At 45.3% G+C, this 21,877-nt stretch overlaps 1 protein-coding gene across 2 annotated transcripts in view; it reads left to right on the top strand.

The window, feature by feature from the left end:
* LOC139564058 (protein argonaute-3) overlaps positions 1 to 21,877 on the top strand; it is a 49,306-nt gene that overhangs the window by 1,829 nt on the left and 25,600 nt on the right. The window contains exons 2-10 of one of the 2 annotated variants that reach the window (XM_071383278.1): positions 9,952 to 10,123; positions 10,381 to 10,501; positions 10,663 to 10,871; positions 11,762 to 11,898; positions 15,255 to 15,389; positions 15,522 to 15,609; positions 16,162 to 16,309; positions 16,504 to 16,623; positions 20,718 to 20,840. In XM_071383278.1, the coding sequence (XP_071239379.1) occupies positions 9,952 to 10,123; positions 10,381 to 10,501; positions 10,663 to 10,871; positions 11,762 to 11,898; positions 15,255 to 15,389; positions 15,522 to 15,609; positions 16,162 to 16,309; positions 16,504 to 16,623; positions 20,718 to 20,840 (1,253 nt within the window). Of the gene's footprint in view, positions 1 to 9,951; positions 10,124 to 10,380; positions 10,502 to 10,662; positions 10,872 to 11,761; positions 11,899 to 15,254; positions 15,390 to 15,521; positions 15,610 to 16,161; positions 16,310 to 16,503; positions 16,624 to 20,717; positions 20,862 to 21,877 lie in introns of both variants that reach the window. The other variant, XM_071383277.1, reaches the window with a different exon arrangement.

Genomic DNA, 21,877 nt, shown 5'->3' with positions numbered 1-21,877 from the left:
TAAGTCCTGCACGTGTGCCTTAAGTGGACAAAAGAGGAATACTTTTTGGGGGGCTTTTATTTTGACGTGAGGTAAGCAGAGGGGAAGTGGGTCTACAACATACGTTTGGAAAGTCTGTTTATTAACACGATCCTTTAGATATTAATACGATTCCCCATCATAATGACCAACCGTCCTGCCCACATGCACAGTAAGTTGAAATGGAATTGTATTTAACGTTAACGTAACAATGCTAGTGTATGTAAAAGCACCTAGGTAAATTCATGAATGGCCATCAGCTACTTTTTGTTTAACTGTAGCTAGGGGAGTTCCTCAACAGTTGTCTGTTGGCCATGTGTGAGTCACAGGTGAAATGTAATTCTATACACACCACGTGGGAGTACAGTGTCTTTGAAGTCTTGTAAAGTTGGGCTAGTCATAAGTGGAGGAATGCAATGAAATGGAGACTTAACAAAAGTTTTGTGGCATCATATTTCACACTTCAGCCATTATGGGTATCTTCCTACTCATGACACTCAATCGTTAGTCATAGAAAAGTCCACATGGTTATGCATGATGAAACGTTCAGCACACAGGTGATTGGTGGCATCTTAATTGGGGAGAACAGACTCGTGGTAATGAGTGGAATAGTATCAAACACATGGTCTCCCGGTGTTTGATGCCATTTGTGCCGTTCTGGACATTATTACTAGTTGTTCTCCCCTCAGCAGCCTCCTGTGGTTCAGCAATAGGCTCATCTTGTTTGTCACAGCAGTCATGTGCCATGCTGTTTATCAGAGGTCAGTAGGGCCCAAAGAAATCAGTTACAGAACATGTGGACAGAATCAAGAAATCCAACAGCCCAAGTTAATTGTAAGATGTGAACAAAATGATTTGTATTTTCCTTCAAAGGTATAGAAATGCACTTGTTTGCTTTTTTAAATTTATCCTTCATTTTGTCAGGTAAGTTGACAGAGAACAGTCTTATTTACAGCAATGAACTGTGGAATAGTTACAGGGGATGAATGAACCAATTGTAAACTGGGGATGATTAGGTGACCGTATGAGGGCCAGATTGGGAAGTTAGCCAGGACAACTGGGTTAACACCCTTACAAGTGCCATGGGATCTTTAATGACCACAGAGAGTCAGGACACCTGCTTAATGTCCCACCTGAAAAATGGCACCCTACACAGGGCGAAATCCCCAATCACTGCCCTGGGATATTTTCTTTAGGCCAAGGGTGCCTCCTACTGGCCCTTCAACACCACTTCCAGCAGCATCTGGTCTCCCATCCAGGGACTGACCAGGCCCTTCCCTGCTTAGCTTCAGAAGCAAGCCAGCAGTGGGATGCAGGGTAGTATGTCGCTGGCTTACATACCGTGTGCGGTGCGCACATATGTCTAGCGTTTGTGATAATGCTAATGATAACCGTTTGCTGGTAGATGGAAAGGCTTTCCCAAAAACAGTCTCAACTAAATGTTAACCACAAAGTAGCCTGTGCTTACCTGGCAGAATTATATCATTATTTGCATCAATCCAGTGACAATTTGTTTAGCTAACTGCATGCACATTAGCGCTACAGAAACACTGCAAGCCAAACAACTGTCTCTAGCTGGTGCACACTTGCATTAAAGGGTAACTACACCAACATTTCTTAGATTTTTTTCCCCCCCAGACCTCAAAAGTGGTCTCCTGATATCTGAGCATTGTTATGGACTTAGAACATACAGTTCTGTTTTTTTTCTATTAGAAAAGTTTGATTTTGATTTTATAGGGTCCTAGTTCAGGAGAGGCAAAGTTACTGACTACTTTTCCTTATTCAACGTGTTTTAGTTTGAATAGTAAGTGGTACTGCATGGTCCTGTTGGTCATGTTTTCTCATGAGTAGACTGCAGAACAGTGGTGACGTGTAGGCTAGGCCTAAATCAAAAAGGGAAGCATCCATAATAGAGTAGACCCTGTATAACCTAGATGGTAGCCTAGGTCAGACTGTTCCTCCTTGTCTTTTACAATGACAGCCAGGGAAACCGTCTTTACAGTTTGCATTGTCTGTAGTCGTAACGGAAACTTTCCACTTCTCCTGCAACAATACCCTAGCAGGTAGACCCAGTGAGTGACACCCGATATGGCCAGGCCAGACAGAGCTATATTAATTCCCTCCAGAGGAGGTCCCCCCTGGCAACTGACCTCCACGCCTCCTAAGGTTGTAGAGGTTTTAAAAAGGGGATAACTGGGCCATGTTCATTATGCACCAAATGGTAGACTGCGGGCTACAACAGGGTGGGACTATCTGGACTTCGACTGATAAGAAACGCTCATTTTTGCTTTTCTGTTTCCAAACATTTTGCTACAGTGTGCCCTAAAAAACAAACCTGAACAGGGCAGGTGTTTTCTCTCCGTCAGCTGCGTACCCATGAGGGGGAACAGAACAGTGGACTTGATTCCTCAGTGAATGATTGAAAGGGGGCCCTCGTTGCTAAGAAGAGTGTGGCGTGAGAAAATGCTAATTGATTGCCTGGCCTGCTTATTAACACACTGTTCATTCCAATGGTAGTCTGGCAGCATGCAACGTTTGTGCCGTTTGAGAAACAGACCAGATTAGCTAGTGCTCATAGGATATGACTTGAGCTTTTAAACATTAAAATCACATCCATCACACAGTACATGTTGTAGCTCTGTCTGTATGGTATTTGAAAGGCAACACATGATCATAAAATGTTGTTCTTATGAGGTTGGATATTACACTGAACAACAATATCAATGCAACATGTAAAGTGTTGGTCCCGTGTTTCATGTGTTGAAATAAAAGATCCCAGAAATGTTCCATACGCACAAAAACCTAATTTCTCTCAAATTTTGTGCACAAATTTGTTTACATCCCTGTTAGTGAGCATTTCTCATTTGCCAAGATAATCCATCCACCTGACAGTTGTGGCATATCAAGAAGCTGATTAAACAGCATGATCATTACACAGGTGCACCTTGTGCGGGGGACAATAAAAGGCCACACTAAAATGAGTAGTTTGTGTGCAATTGGCATGCTGTTTGCAAGAATGTCCACCAGAGCTGTTTCCAGATAATTTAATGTTAATTTCTTTACCATAAGCTGCCTCCAGTCGTTTTTAGAGAATGTGTCAGTATGTCCAACCGGCCTCACAAACGCAGGCCATGTGTATGGTGTCGAGTAGGCAAGCGGTTTGCTGATGGCAACGTTGTGAACGGAGTGCCCCATGGTGAGATTATGGTATGGGCAGGCATAAGCTACAGCCAACGAACACAATTGCATTTTATCAATGGCAATTTGAATGCACAAAAATACCGTAACGAGATCCTGAGGCCCTTTTCCCTCTTTTTTCTTTCCCATTTAAAAAAACAACAACATTTGTGCCAAAAGTTGTATGTGATGTTAAGATGAGTTCTACTGTCAGTTGGGGTTTTGGGTGTGTAACCTAGCACGCTTAATAGTGCATGAGAAGTGCAGCTGCTTCCTGTTGTAATGGATACGCCCGTGACATACACACACTCATCTGCACACACCTGTGTGGGGCTTACCGAAAGAAAAAGGGACACCACACAGGCAGTACAGGTGACCCCCCCCCCCCCAAGGGTGATTGACTCAGTTACTAACTATCAAGGGGGTCTTCTAGGTAAATGTGGTTGAGGTACTTAAAGTTTGTTAGCAGTAGCTATGTTTGAATAGTCATATATGGTAGTTTTCTTTGTCTTTCTGATTCACACCCTCCCGCTCCTTCTGTTCTCCTTCCTCTTGTTCTTCCCGCTCTTTTGTTTCACCTAACCCCCCCCCCCGTCCACCACCTTTCTTATCCTCCCTCCTTGATCTCTCTCTTTCTCCTGCCTCTGTAGCGCCTCACTTTATTTGAGTAAAAAAAGGCGAAGTCGATAACCCCCTTTGATTTTCAAATCCTTGTCCAAAGTTAGGACACATAGTCAACATCACAAGATTGTGAGTGGGTCAATCAGCTAGAATATTCACACACAGGCTAGGCCTGAGGAGTATTCATTAGGCACCAACCGGAAGAAAACAGACAACAGGGAGGGACAACCTGGAGTTGTCCTATGAGGAAATACTACATTTCTCTTTCCGTTACAAAGCGTTTTTCGTTGCGTGCCTGCTGAACACAACCCTGCTGAGGGGGGAACACAACACGGAGTGGCACAGTGCAGGAGGGTTCAGACAAGAAGTGAGGGACCCAGGGCTGATGTGAGGGGAGTATCTTATAAGGGGGTAACCAAACTTGTTTTGTGGGAGAACTGAGGGAGAGAAGACAGAGCCTGACATTGTTGAAAGTGAGAAATTATCCCAGAAAAGTATTTTTTTTGTGTGTGTGTGCTTTCCTGAAACAACGCATTTGATTGGCTGGCACTAGTAGGTATTTTTTTATATCACTGACTGACTTCATTGAGATGAGCCCACAGACCATCAACCTGTGTTTTTAAACCATTTCACCTGCGTTTTATTTTTTTTGCTTCAACAGAGTGATCATGGGCCTGCAACTGTAGTTTTCCTTCACAGAAAATACATTAGTGCAACACATTTGGCAGAAAATAGCATAATTTTCATAAGTGTAACGATGCATGGCCATTATATTTCTAATGTTTATCATGGAAAGAATGTAGCCAGCGACATTTCCTAATGTTTTGCTAGAAGTTCATCCTGCAATTTAGCAGAGAAAAGCAGCTGCACATCAGTCAGAGCGCTGTCAGCTGATAGAATGCCCTTTCATGAGTGCAACTGAAGCACAAAATGAGTCCAATGCCCAGCAGAAACTCCAATAAGAAGCATTTTAGTTCTGCGTTTACAAAACACAGCAAGAGATTTGTTCTGCGTTTTTTATGTTTTGTCGTTACAAACACACAATTCTGCATTAACGCGACCCCTGGCCTAATGCCAGTCCATATCTCTCCCTCCTTCCTAGTCCTAATCACAGTCGGAGGTTCTTCCTGACCACTAAACATGTTTTATTGTCCCCTCCCCTCCGCTAGTACCCTGATGTTCCGACCAGGCTAACAGAGCTAGCTCATTCAGGTGTTGGTGTGCGTATCCGCTCAAGGTCCAGCCTGCCTTGCGTTCCCCCCCTGCCATCCATCCTCAGGGTACTTCATGTTGCCTCTCCCTCCTTGGTCTCCCTGTACAGCTTTGGCTTGTGTTTGTTTGTGGAGTGAGTGGCCTCAGCTGTGGTGGCTCCGGTCGGTGCCCGACACTCTCTGAGCACTGAGGTAGATGGGACAAGTGACAGAGGGGGGAATAAACTAGTTTGACACGCATCAGTCCCTCTCAGCCCGCGGCGCTCTGTCACTGTGTGCGTCCGTCCGTCCTCGTGTGCCTGGGCCACTGCCTGCTGTGACTGACGCCTTTGTGCCCCGCATCGGAGCACTCGCCCTGTTCCCACAGCCCAGGCCTATCCGAATTAGACATACAACAGCTGTATTGTGTGTGTGTGTGTGGGCCTGCCCTGCGTCTGTGTGAGTACGTTTTCAGACAATCATTGTGGAAGGCAGCGGGACCGAGGAGGGGAGAGCCCAGACTTGATGTGTAATGGTAACTAGGTAATGTTCATTAGGGCACACCGTTGCAATATGTTTTAAGAGTTTCTTGCAATATTTTTTTAGAGTTTCTTGTTTGAGTTGATTGAGTTCAGGTAGTAGAATGCATCTCTGTTTGAGTCTGTTTTGGAGTGTTTGCATCCATTCCATGCCTACTGAACAAGACCCCAATCAGTGTAGATATCCGCTGCTTTTCAGGGATGATGTTACTGGTTTCTCTCCTAGCCTGTGATGATATAGCCTAGTAAATTTTCACCTCACAACATTAAACAGCGTCCAGTCTATGAGTGTAGCAAGCTGAGGTCGCCTGAGATCCAACGCCGGCTTGCTCATAAGACACTTAAATTAAATAAATGATGGAACAATTGCACAAAGCCAACCTTGTCGAGTTTATCGCTTGGGTCCCATTTTGGCACATCCACTTCTGTTACAGTTTGACTGAGAAATTGTCATTACAAGGTCAGTTCTGTGACGCCTCCTTATCTCTCCACATACCCACTGACTTGTCCTTTCTAATATCAGGGACATATTCATTAGGCATCAAACTGAAGAAAGTTCTTCCCTGTTTCTGACCGCTATCTGACCTTGTCCAATAACGCTAGTTTTTGTTTTCTGTTGTACACTGTTTTCCTACGGTATGCCCTAACGAATACTACCCAGTTTACCGCCTCTGTTAGTTGGTGTCTGTACTGTAGTCCGTAACATGCGGTCAGGAAAGAAAACGAGACAAAGCGTTGAAAGTACCTAGAATCTTTCTGTTTGGAAAACACGTTCTTCCTTTTACGACTCTTCTGACCACACACACACACACTTTCAGAGTAAACGCACGAGGGGGAGGTTTCCTTGAACCTGCTCCCTCTCACCGCTAAATGACGCAGACCACAAGCCTTTGATGCCTCCACATGGGCTTTTGAGTAGGCCATCTCTCATTGTCAGTAATCTCGTTATGTCTATGGGAAGGCCTATAGGTCACAGGTCATGGTATTCCAGGATAGTTGAGTACTAATCATGTTGTGCATTTTAGGCATCAACTTTGTAGTTTTGTAGACTTCAACATTTTTGGTTGATCCATTGGTGTGTATCTCAGGTCAATGAGGTCATATGAGCAGTTAGTTCAGCTTCACACTCCTTTGTGTGTGTGTGTGTATTCCACTGAGCCACTGGTCTCTGCTATGTTGCTTGCTTGGTACTGAGCATGCCTTATATGGGCAGTGGGTGACCTGAGGACAGTGCCAGCTCGGGGCCATTGGCCTACACAGTGTCAGAGAAACCTCAGACTAGAGTAGTCAGCTCCCCCCTCTACTTACCTCCCTGCCCTGGTCCCGGACAGCCGCATCCCTCCACAACGTTCCCCTCTACAGTTCCCAGGGGCGTGCTTGTACTTGTTTTGTCTGCAAGGGGCTCAAATAGTTTAGAAGGGGGGGGAGAATTGAGAGATACTAGGCCGTGTGTGTGCTTGAGAAGCATTCTGAATGATCAGTGACAGAAAATAGGCTAACATGCCTTGGAAGGGATTTTTGCGATCGAGTTTAGTTCTGCACACGAGTGTGTTTTGAATCCATTTCTTTGAATGTCTGAGGGAGAAATGGCCAGGAGGGTTAGGTTTAATAACCGGAAGCTTGGAAATGTTGAGTAGTTTGTTGCAGTGTTCTGAATTCCTGATCCGCTGTTTGTGGGTGTGTGTTTTCCTTTTCTCTTTGTGGCCTTGGTGTTTCTTTGTGTCTCGCTCGCTGCATGGTGGGATGATGACGCTGCAGCTGCTTTCCTGTGTGTATGGTTGGTCGAGCTTGCTTGCGTGTTTCGGTAAGGGCGTGTCAGAAGGCACCTGTGCGTGCGTGTATCTGTAAGACAGCATCAAATTGTATTCGTCACATGCGCCGAATACAACAGGTGGGGACCTTACCGTGAAATGCTTACACCCACACGCACATCAGCAGGACGTGTATGCGTGCGTGAGAGAGTGTGTGTGTGTGTGTGTGCGCGCAATATCTTGTTGTGTGTGTGTGTGTGTGTGTGTGTGTGTAAAAGAACATCAGGACTAGAAGGAAAGTGTTTTAAAATTTGTATTTTTATATAGAATGCCTGGCACAATGTCCAGAGGCAGGATGCTGCTCCTCCTGTGTTTCTCTCTCTGCGTTGGCCCAGTGACTCATGCAGCGTGGAGGCTAGTAGTACAATATGCGTGCCTGAGAGGAATACCAGCCCTCCCTGCCCATTCCCCCAGCCATCCTACTCCTCCCTCTCCTCCTCCTTGGCTTACTCACCCCCACCGCAGCACAGGAAAAGCAATCTGTGTGTCAGAGAGCGCCTGTGTCTCTCACGGTCTGATTGTGTTTTTGTGTGGCGGTATGAGTAAACCCATGTGTCTCTCTCGCTCTCTCTGTTTGTCTGAGACCTGCACTAGTCTCCCCTCGGCCCCCTGGATCATTTCCATCACAAAGGGCTGGTGTGTGTCCGTGGGACAGTTATGGCTGGAATTCCAGACTTCTCTCTCCCCCTTTCTCTGCTGTCATTGTGACCCACCAAGGTCTAGCCTTAGCCTACACCCAACCTGCATCTGTCACCCCTGTACCCACCCCTCAAGGTCCACCAGGCGAGAGAAACGGAAGGGGAGAGAACCATGAACGCTCCAGCTTCTGAAAGACAGCCCTAAACAAACATTTTTACTCATGCTCTAGGCCCATGAGCTGGCAGCACCTGAGAGAGGGTTCTGTAATGGTTTTTATTCCATTTCCCCCCCCACCTGCGCTGGGGCTCCGAATGAACTGACACCCACTCGTATGCTCATCATGACTCAATAGGAGGTGAATCATTCATAGCCCTGACACTCATTTATTAATGACACGTTGGGGCAGTTTGGTTTTGGCGGTGGAGAGTACCAGAGAGAGGCTGAGGGGGAAACTCCCATGGTTTACTTTCTGCTTGTCTTCTTGAGTTGCGAGATGGAGATGGGAGTGTTGAATAGGGGTGATGAGGATATGTATATGGAACAAACATTTAAATGCAACATGCAACAATTTCACCGAATTATGTATATATTTTTTTATATATATATATTTTTTTACAGCGCTAAGGAAATCAGTTATTTGAAATCAATTCATTAGGCCCTAATCTATGGATTTCACATGACTGGGAAAGGGTGCAGCCCACAAAGGGGCTTTATTACAGACAGAAATAGTCCTCAGTTTCATCAGCTGTCCGGGTGGCTGGTTTCAGACAATCACATAGGTGAAGAAGCTGGATGTGGAGGTCCTGGGCTGGCGTGGTTACATTTGGTCTGCAATTGTGAGGCCGGTTGGATGTACGGCCAAATTCTCTAAAACTATGTTGGAGGCGGCTAAGAGAAATGAACATTCAATTACCATATCTGTCAACAGCTCTGGTGGACATTCCTGCAGTCAGCATGCCAATTGCACGCTCCCTCAACCCTCAACATCTGTGGCATTGTGTTGTGTGACAAAACGGCACATTTCAGAGTGGCCTTTTATTGTTCCCAGCACCAGGTGTACCTGTGTAATGAGGCTGTTTAATCAGCTCCTTGATATGCCACATCTGTCAAGTGGATGCATTATTTTGGCAAAGGAGAAATGCTCACTAACAAGAATGTTAACCAAAGCTTTTTGTGCATCTGCAAAATGTCTGGTATCTTTATTTCAGCTCATGAAACATGGTACCAACACTTTACATGTTCCGTTTGATATTTTTGTTCAGTATAGTTTAGGATGTAAAAACAATATACTGACTCATCTGAACTCAGTTGTTAGACTGAGTGTTGCTCAATAGTTCAGCGTCTCACGTAGGCCATCTGAACAACAACGTCAAAGCAAATGTTCGGCTAAACCAGCGCGACGCTTCAAAAGGCGAATTGTTTATTTTAATTTTTTTCTACATCAGCTGATGTTGATGGGCAGGCCACGAGACGGCAGACCCAAAATGGCACTGGGATGAGTGTGGCACATCGGGGTGTTTTTAAAATAACTCTGTCTACTGGGTTAAAGTGACTACTGTGTAAGACATCCTGTGCCTGGGGGTGGCAATGTGTGGGACGCACCGCTGTGTGCACATACACACGCACACACACACACGTCTGGGTGTTTTGTTTCGGTTTAATTTTTCATAGTGAAACCAAACCTTTGTATTCCCCCCCCATAGTATTCCTCGCTGTCTCTGTACTTTCTAAAATGGTTCCTTCCAGTAGATTCTTTCGGCCAACATCTCTATCTTCTTGACACACAGGCAGCAGGTGATTGAGACCTAACTTTTTCGTCAAAGTAGCCACTACAAAGCCGATTTAGCAATTTCCTAATCTAAGCCTGTTCCTCAAAGAACTGGTCTGTTGTAATGGAAATTGAATGATTGTTCCCTTTTTCCATTCTCCCTCTCTCCCCCCTCCTTCCATCTCTAGGAGCCGTTGGAGCCCAGCCCCTGTTCACTGTGCCACGGCGGCCTGGCTATGGCACCATGGGAAAGCCCATCAAGCTGCTGGCCAACTGCTTCCAGGTGGATATCCCCAAGATAGACGTCTACCTCTATGAGGTGGACATCAAGCCCGAGAAGTGCCCGCGCCGCGTCAACAGGTACGCCTAGAATAACGGAGTTTGCCTTTTGCTAGGATCTCCAAAATGTTTCACATGGTATCAGATGATGGGTTGTTCATGTGGTTGTTGAAGTGTGACTAGAGGTAATTTGATGTTTTATTCGACTTGTGTTTTATTTATTATTATTACTTTGAACACTAATTATAGAGCCACATATGGGCAGATAAAGAGCCACAGGTTGCAGACCATTGGACAAGTCTAAAGAGGTCAACTTGTTTTGGTCTTGTGTTCTGTAGGGAGGTGGTGGACTCCATGGTGCAGCACTTCAAGGTTACCATCTTTGGGGATCGTCGGCCAGTCTACGATGGGAAGAGGAGCTTGTACACAGCCAACCCGCTGCCTGTGGCAACCGCAGGGGTAAGATGGATGTGGACTGACACCCAGCCACACACACACACACACAGTCAAACCTACCTGGCGCTCCGACAAGACCGAAAACACTCACTCACGCTCCCACACTTCTTGATGTGTTAATGCACGCACACACCTCTAACCCCCCAACCCCCACACACACACAGGTGGATCTGGATGTCACTCTACCGGGTGAGGGGGGCAAGGACCGGCCCTTTAAGGTCTCAATCAAGTTTGTGTCTCTGGTGAGCTGGCACATGCTGCACGAGGTGCTAACCGGCCGCAGCGTGCCTGAGCCCCTGGAGCTGGACAAGCCCATCAGCACCAACCCAGTACACGCTGTGGACGTTGTGCTGCGACACCTGCCCTCCATGAAGTGAGTTAGACAGTCGCCAACCAAGTGGTCATAATAGGGAATGTTATAACTATGTGATTGGGTTAATTATTTGATAAACAGGATGCATGCATTTCTGAAAAGTTGAGCATTTATTCCTGGCAACCTCAGTAAACTGATTTAAAAGCAAACGACGCAACTCTGCTACACGTTCTTTTTACTTTTGAGTCAGATTTATTTACTGGAGATGTAGGCCTAATAAACCCATATGGTATTTCATTTGCTGGCCCGAGAGACTTGATTTTATTCCAAGATCATTTCTGAATGACAAATCAAGTACTGAATTTCAGTGAGGACTCACTTCCGATTAGTGCCACATTGGTAATGAACCACGTGAATGTATGCCCTTGCAAAACAAAATGTGGTTGTTTTCATGGCCTGACGATAATCAGTCAGGAAATCAAGTTCATAGTGACTACCTATGCCTTCATACCAGACTTCACTCGTAGCCTCCTCCACTCAAAAACAATGTGTTATCAGCATGCCTACCAATACTGAATAAAACCTAAGTCTTAAATAAAAACACCTGCCATAAGGATATGTTTGCTATAGCTTCAGGCTACTGCATTGACAGAATGTGTCCAGGATTTTCTAGGAAACGTAAATGTTGTTATTAATTAGTCTTTGCCGCTCAGTGATAGGATGTCGATAAGGTCGTGTGGAGTTTTCACCCTCTCGTTTCATTGATGTTCAGTGTCAATTGAAAAATAGATTGTTGTCAGACTGTCACTGTGCAAAGCGCTATTGACCAAGATTCTTGTCCAGGTTGTGGAAACTAACTTCCCCATTCTCCTGTCTATCCCCCTTCTATCTCTCTTCCCTTGTTTTGTTTCTCTTCTCTCACTCTTCTCACTATCTCTCTATTTCTCCAGGTACACTCCAGTGGGTCGCTCCTTCTTCTCAGCCCCAGAGGGCTACGACCATCCCCTGGGAGGGGGGAGAGAGGTGTGGTTTGGTTTCCACCAGTCTGTACGCCCCGCCATGTGGAAGATGATGCTCAATATTGACGGTGAGGACGACGCACATCACGTTGCCACCAATCCTAACCTTAACCATTAGTGGGATGAAAAGAAAAAAAAATCTGGGGCCATATGGATCAGAGTAGGAGTTGTTATCTAGGATCAAGTCCCCCTGTCCATGTAATCTTATTCAATGTGATCTAAAGGGCTAAACTGATCTTAGATCATCACTCCTACTCTGAGAGGCTTTATGAATACAGGCCCTGAACCTGTATCAGTGTTTGGGGCAACTTCTACCTAATATGGGAGGACTCCATAGTGGGTGTTGTGCCGCATGCTGGCAACAGGGTGGTTTGGAAGGAGGATTCTGGTTATAGGTGGGTGGGCTGGCCATAGCCTTTGTAGAAGGTGGAGTGGGGGTGTGTGGGGGGGTGTGTCTCTTGCTTTGTGGGAACTGCCTAGGCGGTTGCTGTGGAGACGGAGGTGCAGGGATCTGAGGGGCGCTTTGTGTTTGGGAGCGATTTTGGTGGGCTGCTTTTGTTTTGGGGAGTGTTTGACTGCTCTCTCTGTCTTAGTGCCTCTCTCACCCCCCCCCCCCCCCCCATTCTCCCTCTCTCTCAGGCGGTTTTCCCGCTCTCCCTCTCTCGCAAATCATTTGGCTTCGTCTAGCCCATCGCCCATTCGCCACCAAAAGGCAGAAAAAGTCCAGGCGTCTGCAAATGATTCTCTTTTTCATTAGTCATTGTGTGCTCAAGCAATGAGGAGAAGAGGCCCTAAAAGAGCGCGAAAGCAAATAGGCGCCAATGATCTGTTTTATCTCACCAGGGGACACACACACACACACACACACACACATCCTAGCTGAAGATACAGCAACACTGAGAAAGTGTGTGTGTGTGTGTGTAAGCAACAAACAAAAAACCCTTTCATTTTCATACTCCCAAGAGTAGTGTATCACCACTATCACAAGCATCAAAACATACATGACATTTCTTATTCCTGTTTATGGGGATGACAACCCTACCGTCTCCGGGGAGAGTGACCGTCACCTGCACTCCACATCATTTCTGATTCCTGTTTATGGGGATGACAACCCTACCGTCTCCGGGGAGAGTGACCGTCACCTGCACTCCACATCATTTCTGATTCCTGTTTATGGGGATGACAACCCTACCGTCTCCGGGGAGAGTGACCGTCACCTGCACTCCACATCATTTCTGATTCCTGTTTATGGGGATGACAACCCTACCGTCTCCGGGGAGAGTGACCGTCACCTGCACTCCACATCATTTCTAATTGCATGTATGCTCCGATCGTCGCTGTCAGATGTGGCCCTGACGTCACTGTGAAGTTATCCCAGTGTCAGTGAAGCATCTGTTTCCTCTCTACTCATGTCTCCATTCAGGTGGAAAAAGCATTAGGGCCTTCATCTAACGGCACATAAAGCCAGAGGGATGTGGATGTTCCTCCTAGGTTTTATTTCATGTTTGAGAGCCATATTGGCATGTCCCTTCCCTGAGGTACTTAGGTGGTGTCCCTGGCTATGAAACAGACCTTGTGCTGCTGTACTTGGTCTGATTTGAGATATAAGCCTAAATAGCAAAAAATGATGATGACTGATAATTGATGACAAATGGCTGTTTCTGGCGTGATGTACAGTTGAAGTCGGAAGTTTACAGTCATTAAAACTCGTTTTTCAACCACTCCACAAATTTCATCTCAACAAACTATAGTTTTGGCAAGTCAGTTAGGACATCTACTTTGTGCAAGACACAAGTAATTTTTCCAACAATTGTAAACAGATGGATTATTTCACTTATAATTCACTGTATCACAATTCCAGTGGGTCAGAAGTTTACATACACTAAGTTGACTGTGCCTTTAAACAGCTTGGAAAATTCCAGAAAATGATGTCATGGCTTTAGAAGCTTCTGTCTGATAGGCTAATTGACATAATTTGAGTCAATTGGAGGTGTACCTGTGGATGTATTTCAAGGCCTACCTTCAAACTCAGTGCCTCTTTGCTTGACATCATGGAAAAATCAGCCAAGACCTCAGAAAACAAATTGTAGACCTCCACAAGTCTGGTTCATCCTTGGGAGCAATTTCCAAACGCCTGAGGGTACCACGTTCATCTGTACAAACAATAGTACACAAGTATAAACACCATGGGACCACGCAGCCATCATATCGCTCAGGAAGAAGACACGTTCCGTCTCCCAGAGATGAACGCACTTTGGTGTGAAAAGTGCAAATCAATCCCAGAACAACAGCAAAGGACCTTGCTGGAGGAAACGGGTACAAAAGTATCTATATCCACAGTAAAACGAGTCCTATATTGACATGCCCTGAAAGGCTGCTCAGCAAGGAAGAAGCCACTGCTCCAAAACCGCCACAAAAAAGCCAGACTACGGTTTGCAACTGCACATGTGGACAAAGATTGTACTTTTTGGAGAAATGTCCTCTGGTCTGATGAAACAAAAATAGAACTGTTTGCCATAATGACCATCGTTATGTTTGGAGGAAAAAGGGGGATGCTTGCAAGCCGAAGAACACCATTCCAACCGTGAAGCACGAGGGTGGCAGCATCATGTTGTGGCGGTGCTTGGCTGCCGGAGGGACTGGTGCACTTCACAAAATAGATTGCATCATGAGGATGGAAAATTGTGGATATATTGAAGCAACATCTCAAGACATCAGTCAGGAAGTTAAAGCTTGGTCGCAAATGGGTCTTCCAAATGGACAATGACCCCAAGCATACTTCCAAAGTTGTGGCAAAATGGCTTAAAGACAACGAAGTCAAAGTATTGGAGTGGCCATCACAAAATCCTGACCTCAATCCTATAGAAATGTTGTAGGCAGAACTGAAAAAGCATGTGCGAGCAAGGAGGCCTACAAACCTGACTCAGTTGCACCAGCTCTGTCAGGAGGAATGGGCCAAAATTCACCCAACTTATTGTGGGCAGCTTGTGGAAGCCTACCCAAAACGTTTGACCCAAGTTACAATTTAAAGTCAGTGCTACCAAATACTAATTTAATGTAAACTTCTGACCCACTGGGAATGTGATGAAGGAAACAAAAGCTGAAATAAATAATACTCTCTCCTATTATTCTGACATTTCACGTTCTTAAAATAAAGTGGTGATCCTAACTAACCTAAGACAGGGAATTTTTACTAGGATTAATTGTCAGGGATTGTGAAAAACTGAGTTTAAATGTATTTGGCTAAGGTGTATGTAAACGTCCGACTTCAACTGTATTTGACAGACTAATATCAATTCACATTTTGCATCTACAGTAAATAGCTAGTGAGATTACTCTCGGTTTTGGCAGGTAGTGCCAGTGATGAGTAAATCTGAATGAGTGGGATCGAGTCTTGTGTTTGATGGCCCTGCCTGTCCTGCAGTGTCTGCCACGGCCTTCTACAAAGCCCAGCCAGTGATCCAGTTCATGTGTGAGGTCCTGGACATCCACAACATAGACGAGCAGCCCCGACCTCTCACAGACTCCCACCGGGTCAAATTCACCAAAGAAATCAAAGGTAGTGTATTTTGTGCGTTTTGTCTGTGTGCGTGAATGCGGATGTAAACTAGGATTTGGGGGTGCCTTTGTACACACGTTTGTGTCATTCCCACGTCCCTGAGGTCATAAAATCTGTCACTGTCCTGTCCAGGTCTGAAGGTGGAGGTCACACACTGTGGCACCATGCGGAGGAAGTACCGTGTTTGCAATGTGACCCGTCGGCCCGCCAGCCATCAAACGTGAGTCAAGAGCGCCCCAGAGAGATGGTGGGGTGGGACTAGACGGAGATGAGGTGGAGTGGGATTAAGGAGAGGCCAGAGAGACTGGGAGACGAGCATGGAGCCTGGGGTGTGGTTGTATGTATGTGTGGGGTGGGGCGGGATGGGATGAGAGGGGAGTAAGCACTTAAATGTAGGATGACCAATTCACAAGAATTCACCAGAACCACAAAATGTCTGAGTCAGATCCTTGTCTCGAGGTCAATGGGTGTTAGTCATCGTTGGCCAATATGCTATTACATGCAGCTGTTTATCTGCTGCTACTTTGTTTTTCAGTATCTACTGATGCTGAACATTTTCATAGCTTTGTGAGGCCGTTTCTGTATCTTCACTGTATTGATCTTAACTAGAAATTGAAGACTCGAGCTGTTGATAACCTTGTCTTTTGACAGTCATATATATATATATATATATATATCTCTACATAGACCCAGACAAGCCCCTCTTGCACAGCCCCTTTCAATGTTAAAGATGTTCTTAACCTTTGCCGTTCCATCTACCTGTTGTGGTCAGGTTCCCTCTGCAGCTGGAGAATGGTCAAACGGTGGAACGCACGGTGGCCCAGTACTTCAGAGAGAAGTACAGCCTGCAGCTCAAATATCCCCACCTGCCCTGCCTCCAGGTGGGGCAGGAGCAGAAGCACACCTACCTGCCCCTGGAGGTGAGAAATATTCATTTCTTTGCCTGATTCACACTACAGGGCTGACCCCCAAACCTTACTGTGATGGCTCGGATATTGTCTGTTCACATTGTCCTTTTTAGCGTGGCTTCAGTTTGGTCAAATAGTGTGATTCAGGCATTGGTGAATAAAATGCTTTGCCATATACTCAATGCTTTGGTGCTGTGTCCTTGCAGGTGTGTAACATAGTAGCAGGGCAGCGCTGCATCAAGAAACTGACAGATAATCAGACGTCCACTATGATCAAAGCCACGGCTCGCTCTGCACCTGACAGACAGGAGGAGATCAGCCGGCTGGTGAGTCAGTGGTGTCGCCTGGTGGCACGAAGGCTTATTTACTTTTATACAACAGGTGGGTCTAATCCTGGATGCTGATTGGTTAACCCCATTCCAGCCGTTGTCTATTCCAGAAGTTAACACCGGCTAAATCTATGGAGTTGAAATGCCTATTTACTCTGTTCCATCTGACTGCGGAATCCACTGTCTTGTCAGTTCAGCCAGGCTTAAACTTGATCTCCACTATTAAAAAGCATCTAGACATTATCTCCCATTTTCTTTTGGACTAGCATTTAGTTTTCAACAGCGGAGATTTGTAATAACCTTTCTGTCTCTCTCCGACATTTGCAACATTGTTTCAATATTGAAATTCGATCTCCAGTTGTCCTTTGGTAATGAACGTGTCGGGGCGAGACAGGCTGGCAACTTTTCTCAGCCAGTCGAAATCATGAATCAGCATTGTTTTTATGGATATATACAGTACCAGTCAAAAGTTTGGACACCTACTCATTCAAGGGGGTTTTCTTTATTTTTACTATTTTCTACATTGTAGAAATAATAGTGAAGACATCAAAACTATGAAATGACACATGGAATCATGTAGTAACCACAAAAATGCTTTTCCAGCAGTCTAGAAGGAGTTCCCACATATGCTGAGCGGTTGTTGGCTGCTTTTCCTTCACTCTGCAGTCCGACTCATCCCAAACCATCTCATTGGGTTGAGGTCGGGTGATTGTGGAGGCCAGGTCATCTGTTGCAGCACTTCATCACTCTCCTTCTTGGTCAGCCTGGAGGTGTGTTTTAGGTCATTGTCCTGTTGAAAAACAAACCAGATGGGATGACGTCTCGCTGCAGAATGCTGTGGTATCCATGCTGGTAAAGTGTGCCTTGAATTCTAAATGAATCAGTGTCACCAGCAAAGCACCATCACACCTCCTCCTCCATTCTTCACGGTGGGGACCACGCATGCGGAGATCATCCGTTCACTTACACTGTGTCTCACAAAGACACGGCGGTTGGAACCAAAAATCTCAAATTTGGACTCATCAGACCAAAGGCATTTTCCGGATTGACTGACCTTCATGTCTTAACGTAATGATGGACTGTCGTTTCTCTTTGCTTATTTGAGCTGTTCTTGCCATAATATGGACTTGGTCTTTTACCAAATAGGGCTTTTTTCTGTATACCAACCCTACCTTGTCACAACACAACTGATTGGCTCAAACGCATTAATTAGTGGAATTTCTTTCCTTTTTATCTTTTAAAAGGCTCACTTGTTAATTGAAATGTATTCCAGGTGACTACCTCATGAAGCTGGTTGAGAGAATGCCAAGAGTGTGCAAAGCTGTCAAGGCAAAGGGTGGCTACATTGTAAAATCTCAAATATAAAATATATTTTGACTACTTTTTTGGTTACTACATGATTCCATATGTGTTATTTCATAGTTTTGATGTCTTCACTATTATTCTACAATGTAGAAAATAGTAAAATAAAGAAAAACCTTTGAATGAGTAGGTGTTCTAAAACTTTTGACTGGTACTGTATATGAGGTCAATAGAAAAGAAAGGAAATGCAGCTAGTTTGCTGCACTGTTTGACATGACTGTGTTAGTCAAAGTAGGCTGGCTAGCTAAAACGTTTAAAATTATTAAAACGTTTCTAGCCATCATGGCAACGGAACATTTAGAACAAACGACTGTTGCATCCATAGATTTAGAACAAAAGACTTAACGACTGGGTCGCTGGCAACCAAACCGATAGAACAAATGACCAGCCGGCTTGGGTAGCAACCATAGATTTTTGTCGTGACTATATCTTGTGGAAGGATAAAATAGTATGAATAAATTAATAAAAATACATTTTTTTATGACAATGTCAATCATTATTTGAATATGTTCGTAATGCCCTCAACCGGTGTTTGGAGGATATATTACTACGGTTTGCCAAAACGTCTGAGTAGGAGTGCTAATCTAGGATCAGGTCACCTGTATTGTTCATTGTGATCTAAAAGGCTATACTGATCTTAGATCGGCACTCCTACTCTGAGACGCTTAATGAATACGGGCCCAGGTCAGTGTTGATTAAGGTCAGTGAAATGCCAGGTCGGAGATGGCATTGTTGCGGCATGGTGGCTAGCTGTCACCAGCACACTGCCTGGCCATGGTGTTAGGCTGCCATCGACGCCATTAGACTCCATCAGACGGCATCTCATTCAGCCTCTGCTGCTTTGTGATGTCACAAAGTGCTGTACAGAAACACAGCCTAAAACCCCAAACAGCAAGCAATGCAGGTGTAGAAGCACGGTGGCTAGGAAAAACTCCCTAGAAAGGCCAGAACCTAGGAAGAAACCTAGAGAGGAACCAGGGTATGAGGGGTGGCCAGTCCTCTTCTGGCTGTGCCGGGTGAAGATTATAACAGAACATGGCCAAGATGTTCATAGATGACCAGCAGGGTCAAATAATAATAATCACAGTGGTTGTCGAGGGTGCAACAGGTCAGCACCTCAGGAGTACATGTCAGTTGGCTTATCATCGCCGATCATTCAGAGTATCTCTACCACTCCTGCTATCTCTAGAGTTGAAAACAGCAGGTCTGGGACAAGGTAGCACAACCGGTGAACAGGTCAGGGTTCCATAGCCGCAGGCAGAACAGTTGAAACTGGAGCAGCAGCACGGCCAGGTGGACTGGGGAAACAAGGAGTCATCAGGCCAGGTAGACCTGAGGCATGGTCCTAGGGCTCAGGTCCTCCGAGAGAGAATTAGAGAGAGCGTACTTAAATTCACACAGGACACCGGATAAGACAGGAGAAATACTCCAGATATAACAGACTGACCCTAGCCCCCCGACACATAAACTACTGCAGCATAAATACTGGAGGCTGAGACAGGAGGGGTCGGGAGACACTGTGGCCCCGTCCGACGATACTCCCGGACAGGGCCAAACAGGCAGAATATAACCCCACCCACTTTGCCAAAGCACAGCCCTCACACCACTTGAGGGATATCTTCAACCACCAACTTACCATCCTGAGACAAGTTCGAGTATAGCCCACAAAGATCTCCGCCACGGCACAACCCAAGGGGGGGTGCCAACCCGAACAGGAAGACCACGTCAGTGACTCAACCCACTCAAGTGACGCACCCCTCCTAGGGACGGCATGGAAGAGCACCAGTAAGCCAGTGACTCAGCCCCTGTAATAGGGTTAGAGGCAGAGAATCCCAGTGGAGAGAGGGGAACCAGCCAGGCAGAGACAGCAAGGACGGTTCGTTGCTCCAGAGCCTTTCCGCTCACCTTCACACTCCTGGGCCAGACTACACTCAATCATAGGACTTACTGAAGAGATGAGTCTTCAGTAAAGACTTAAAGGTTGAGACCCAAGTCTGCATCTCTCACATGGGTAGGCAGACCATTCCATAAAAATGGACCTCTATAGGAGAAAGCCCTGCCTCCAGCTGTTTGCTTAGAAATTCTAGGGACAATTATGAGGCCTGTGTCTTGTGACTGTAGCGTACGTGTAGGTATGTACGGCAGGACCAAATCGGAAAGATAGGTAGGAGCAAGCCCATGTAATGTTTTGTAGGTTAGCAGTAAAACCTTGAAATCAGCCCTTGCCTTAACAGGAAGCCAGTGTAGGGAGGCTAGCACTGGAGTAATATGATCACATTTTTTGGTTCTAGTCAGGATTCTAGCAGCCGTGTTTAGCACTAACTGAAGTTTATTTAGTTCTTTATCCATGTAGCCGGAAAGTAGAGCATTGCAGTAGTCTAATCTAGAAGTGACAAAAGCATGGATGAATTTTTCTGCATCATGTTTGGACAAAGTTTCAGATTTTTGCAATGTTACATAGATGGAAAAAAGCTGTCCTTGAAATAGTCCTGATATGTTCGTCAAAAGAGAGATCAGGGTCCAGAGTAACGCCGAGGTCCTTCACAGTTTTATTTGGGACGACTGTACAACCATCAAGATTGTCAGATTCAACAGAAGATCTCGTTGTTTCTTGGGACCTAGAACAAGCATCTCTGTTTTGTCCGAGTCTTCTGGATACCAACTTACCTCACCACCCTAAACACCCCTTTCTCGCCCTCTCTCTGTCTCTCTGTGTGTGACCCCTGCAGGTGCGCAGTGCCAACTACGAGTCTGACCCCTTTGTGCAGGAGTTCCAGTTCAAGGTGCGCGACGAGATGGCCCACGTGACGGGGCGTGTGCTGCCTGCCCCCATGCTGCAATACGGCGGCAGGGTGAGCACAGAGCACTTTATGGTACCCTTCCTTTAAATCACGCTCCATACTCTGTTTGTTTGACACGCTACCTACCCTTGCTATATGAGGGAACTAACCCCCTTGCTTTGGTTTGATTTGATCTGTTTGTCTTTTCTCTCTGTGAATCATCCAGGAGTAGGTGTGCTGATCTAGGATCTGGTCCACCTCTTATTCATAGTGATTTCAAAAACAAAATTGATCCCAGGTCGGCACGGCTACTCGAAGACACTTTGAGTACAGGCCTGTCTGTGTGGATTAATATAAACTCGTAGTCTTTGCTCAATGCTAACACGGCTACATCATTTTTCATTACTGCTTTTTTTTTGAGAATGCATAGTACAGATCGTGATGACACTATGCTATGACTAAATTAAGCTTCCTTTTGTGGTGTTTATGCTTTTTCCCCCCCTTTTTTTTTAGCTCACTGGTTTGCAATTTCACTTTTTGCGATTTGTGAGAGTTGATGTCACATTAGCGGGATTTTACTGGAAACAGTCAAATCAAATCTAAGCCTTAATCCCAGACCCAGTTTTGCATTCAAACATTTAAAGTGATTAGGACTGCCCAAGGAGAACAAAAAAAAAAACAGTTTTTCTGGACACTGGATGAGGTCAGCCTTCTGGTTTAATTTTGTTGCAGGACCTGACTTTTTTTTTCATCTTTCTACTGTGTCTAAGTTACTACACCATGTACATAAAAAGCATTTTTGGTACATATTTTCAAATGAAATGTTATCAAATTTTGATTTTAACTATGAACAATTTTGTGAAAGCTACATTTGGAGAATGCAGATTCTGAAGCTGAGAAATTAGTTGGCGTGTGGGAAGAGTCTGACTTTCAGGAAATAAATGGCCATTAAAGCAAAGTACAATGAATTTAGCTTACCAATCGCAAAATACCTCTATTGAGACCAAATCACAATCTCTTCAAATGAAGTTACTACATATACCGTGCCTTTGGAAAGTATTCAGACCCCTTGACTTTTCCCACATTTTGTTACAGCCTTATTCTAAAAT

Source organism: Salvelinus alpinus, chromosome 35, assembly GCF_045679555.1.
Source record: "Salvelinus alpinus chromosome 35, SLU_Salpinus.1, whole genome shotgun sequence".
Taxonomy (NCBI): domain Eukaryota; kingdom Metazoa; phylum Chordata; class Actinopteri; order Salmoniformes; family Salmonidae; genus Salvelinus; species Salvelinus alpinus.
This window is presented reverse-complemented; position numbering and strand designations above follow the sequence as displayed.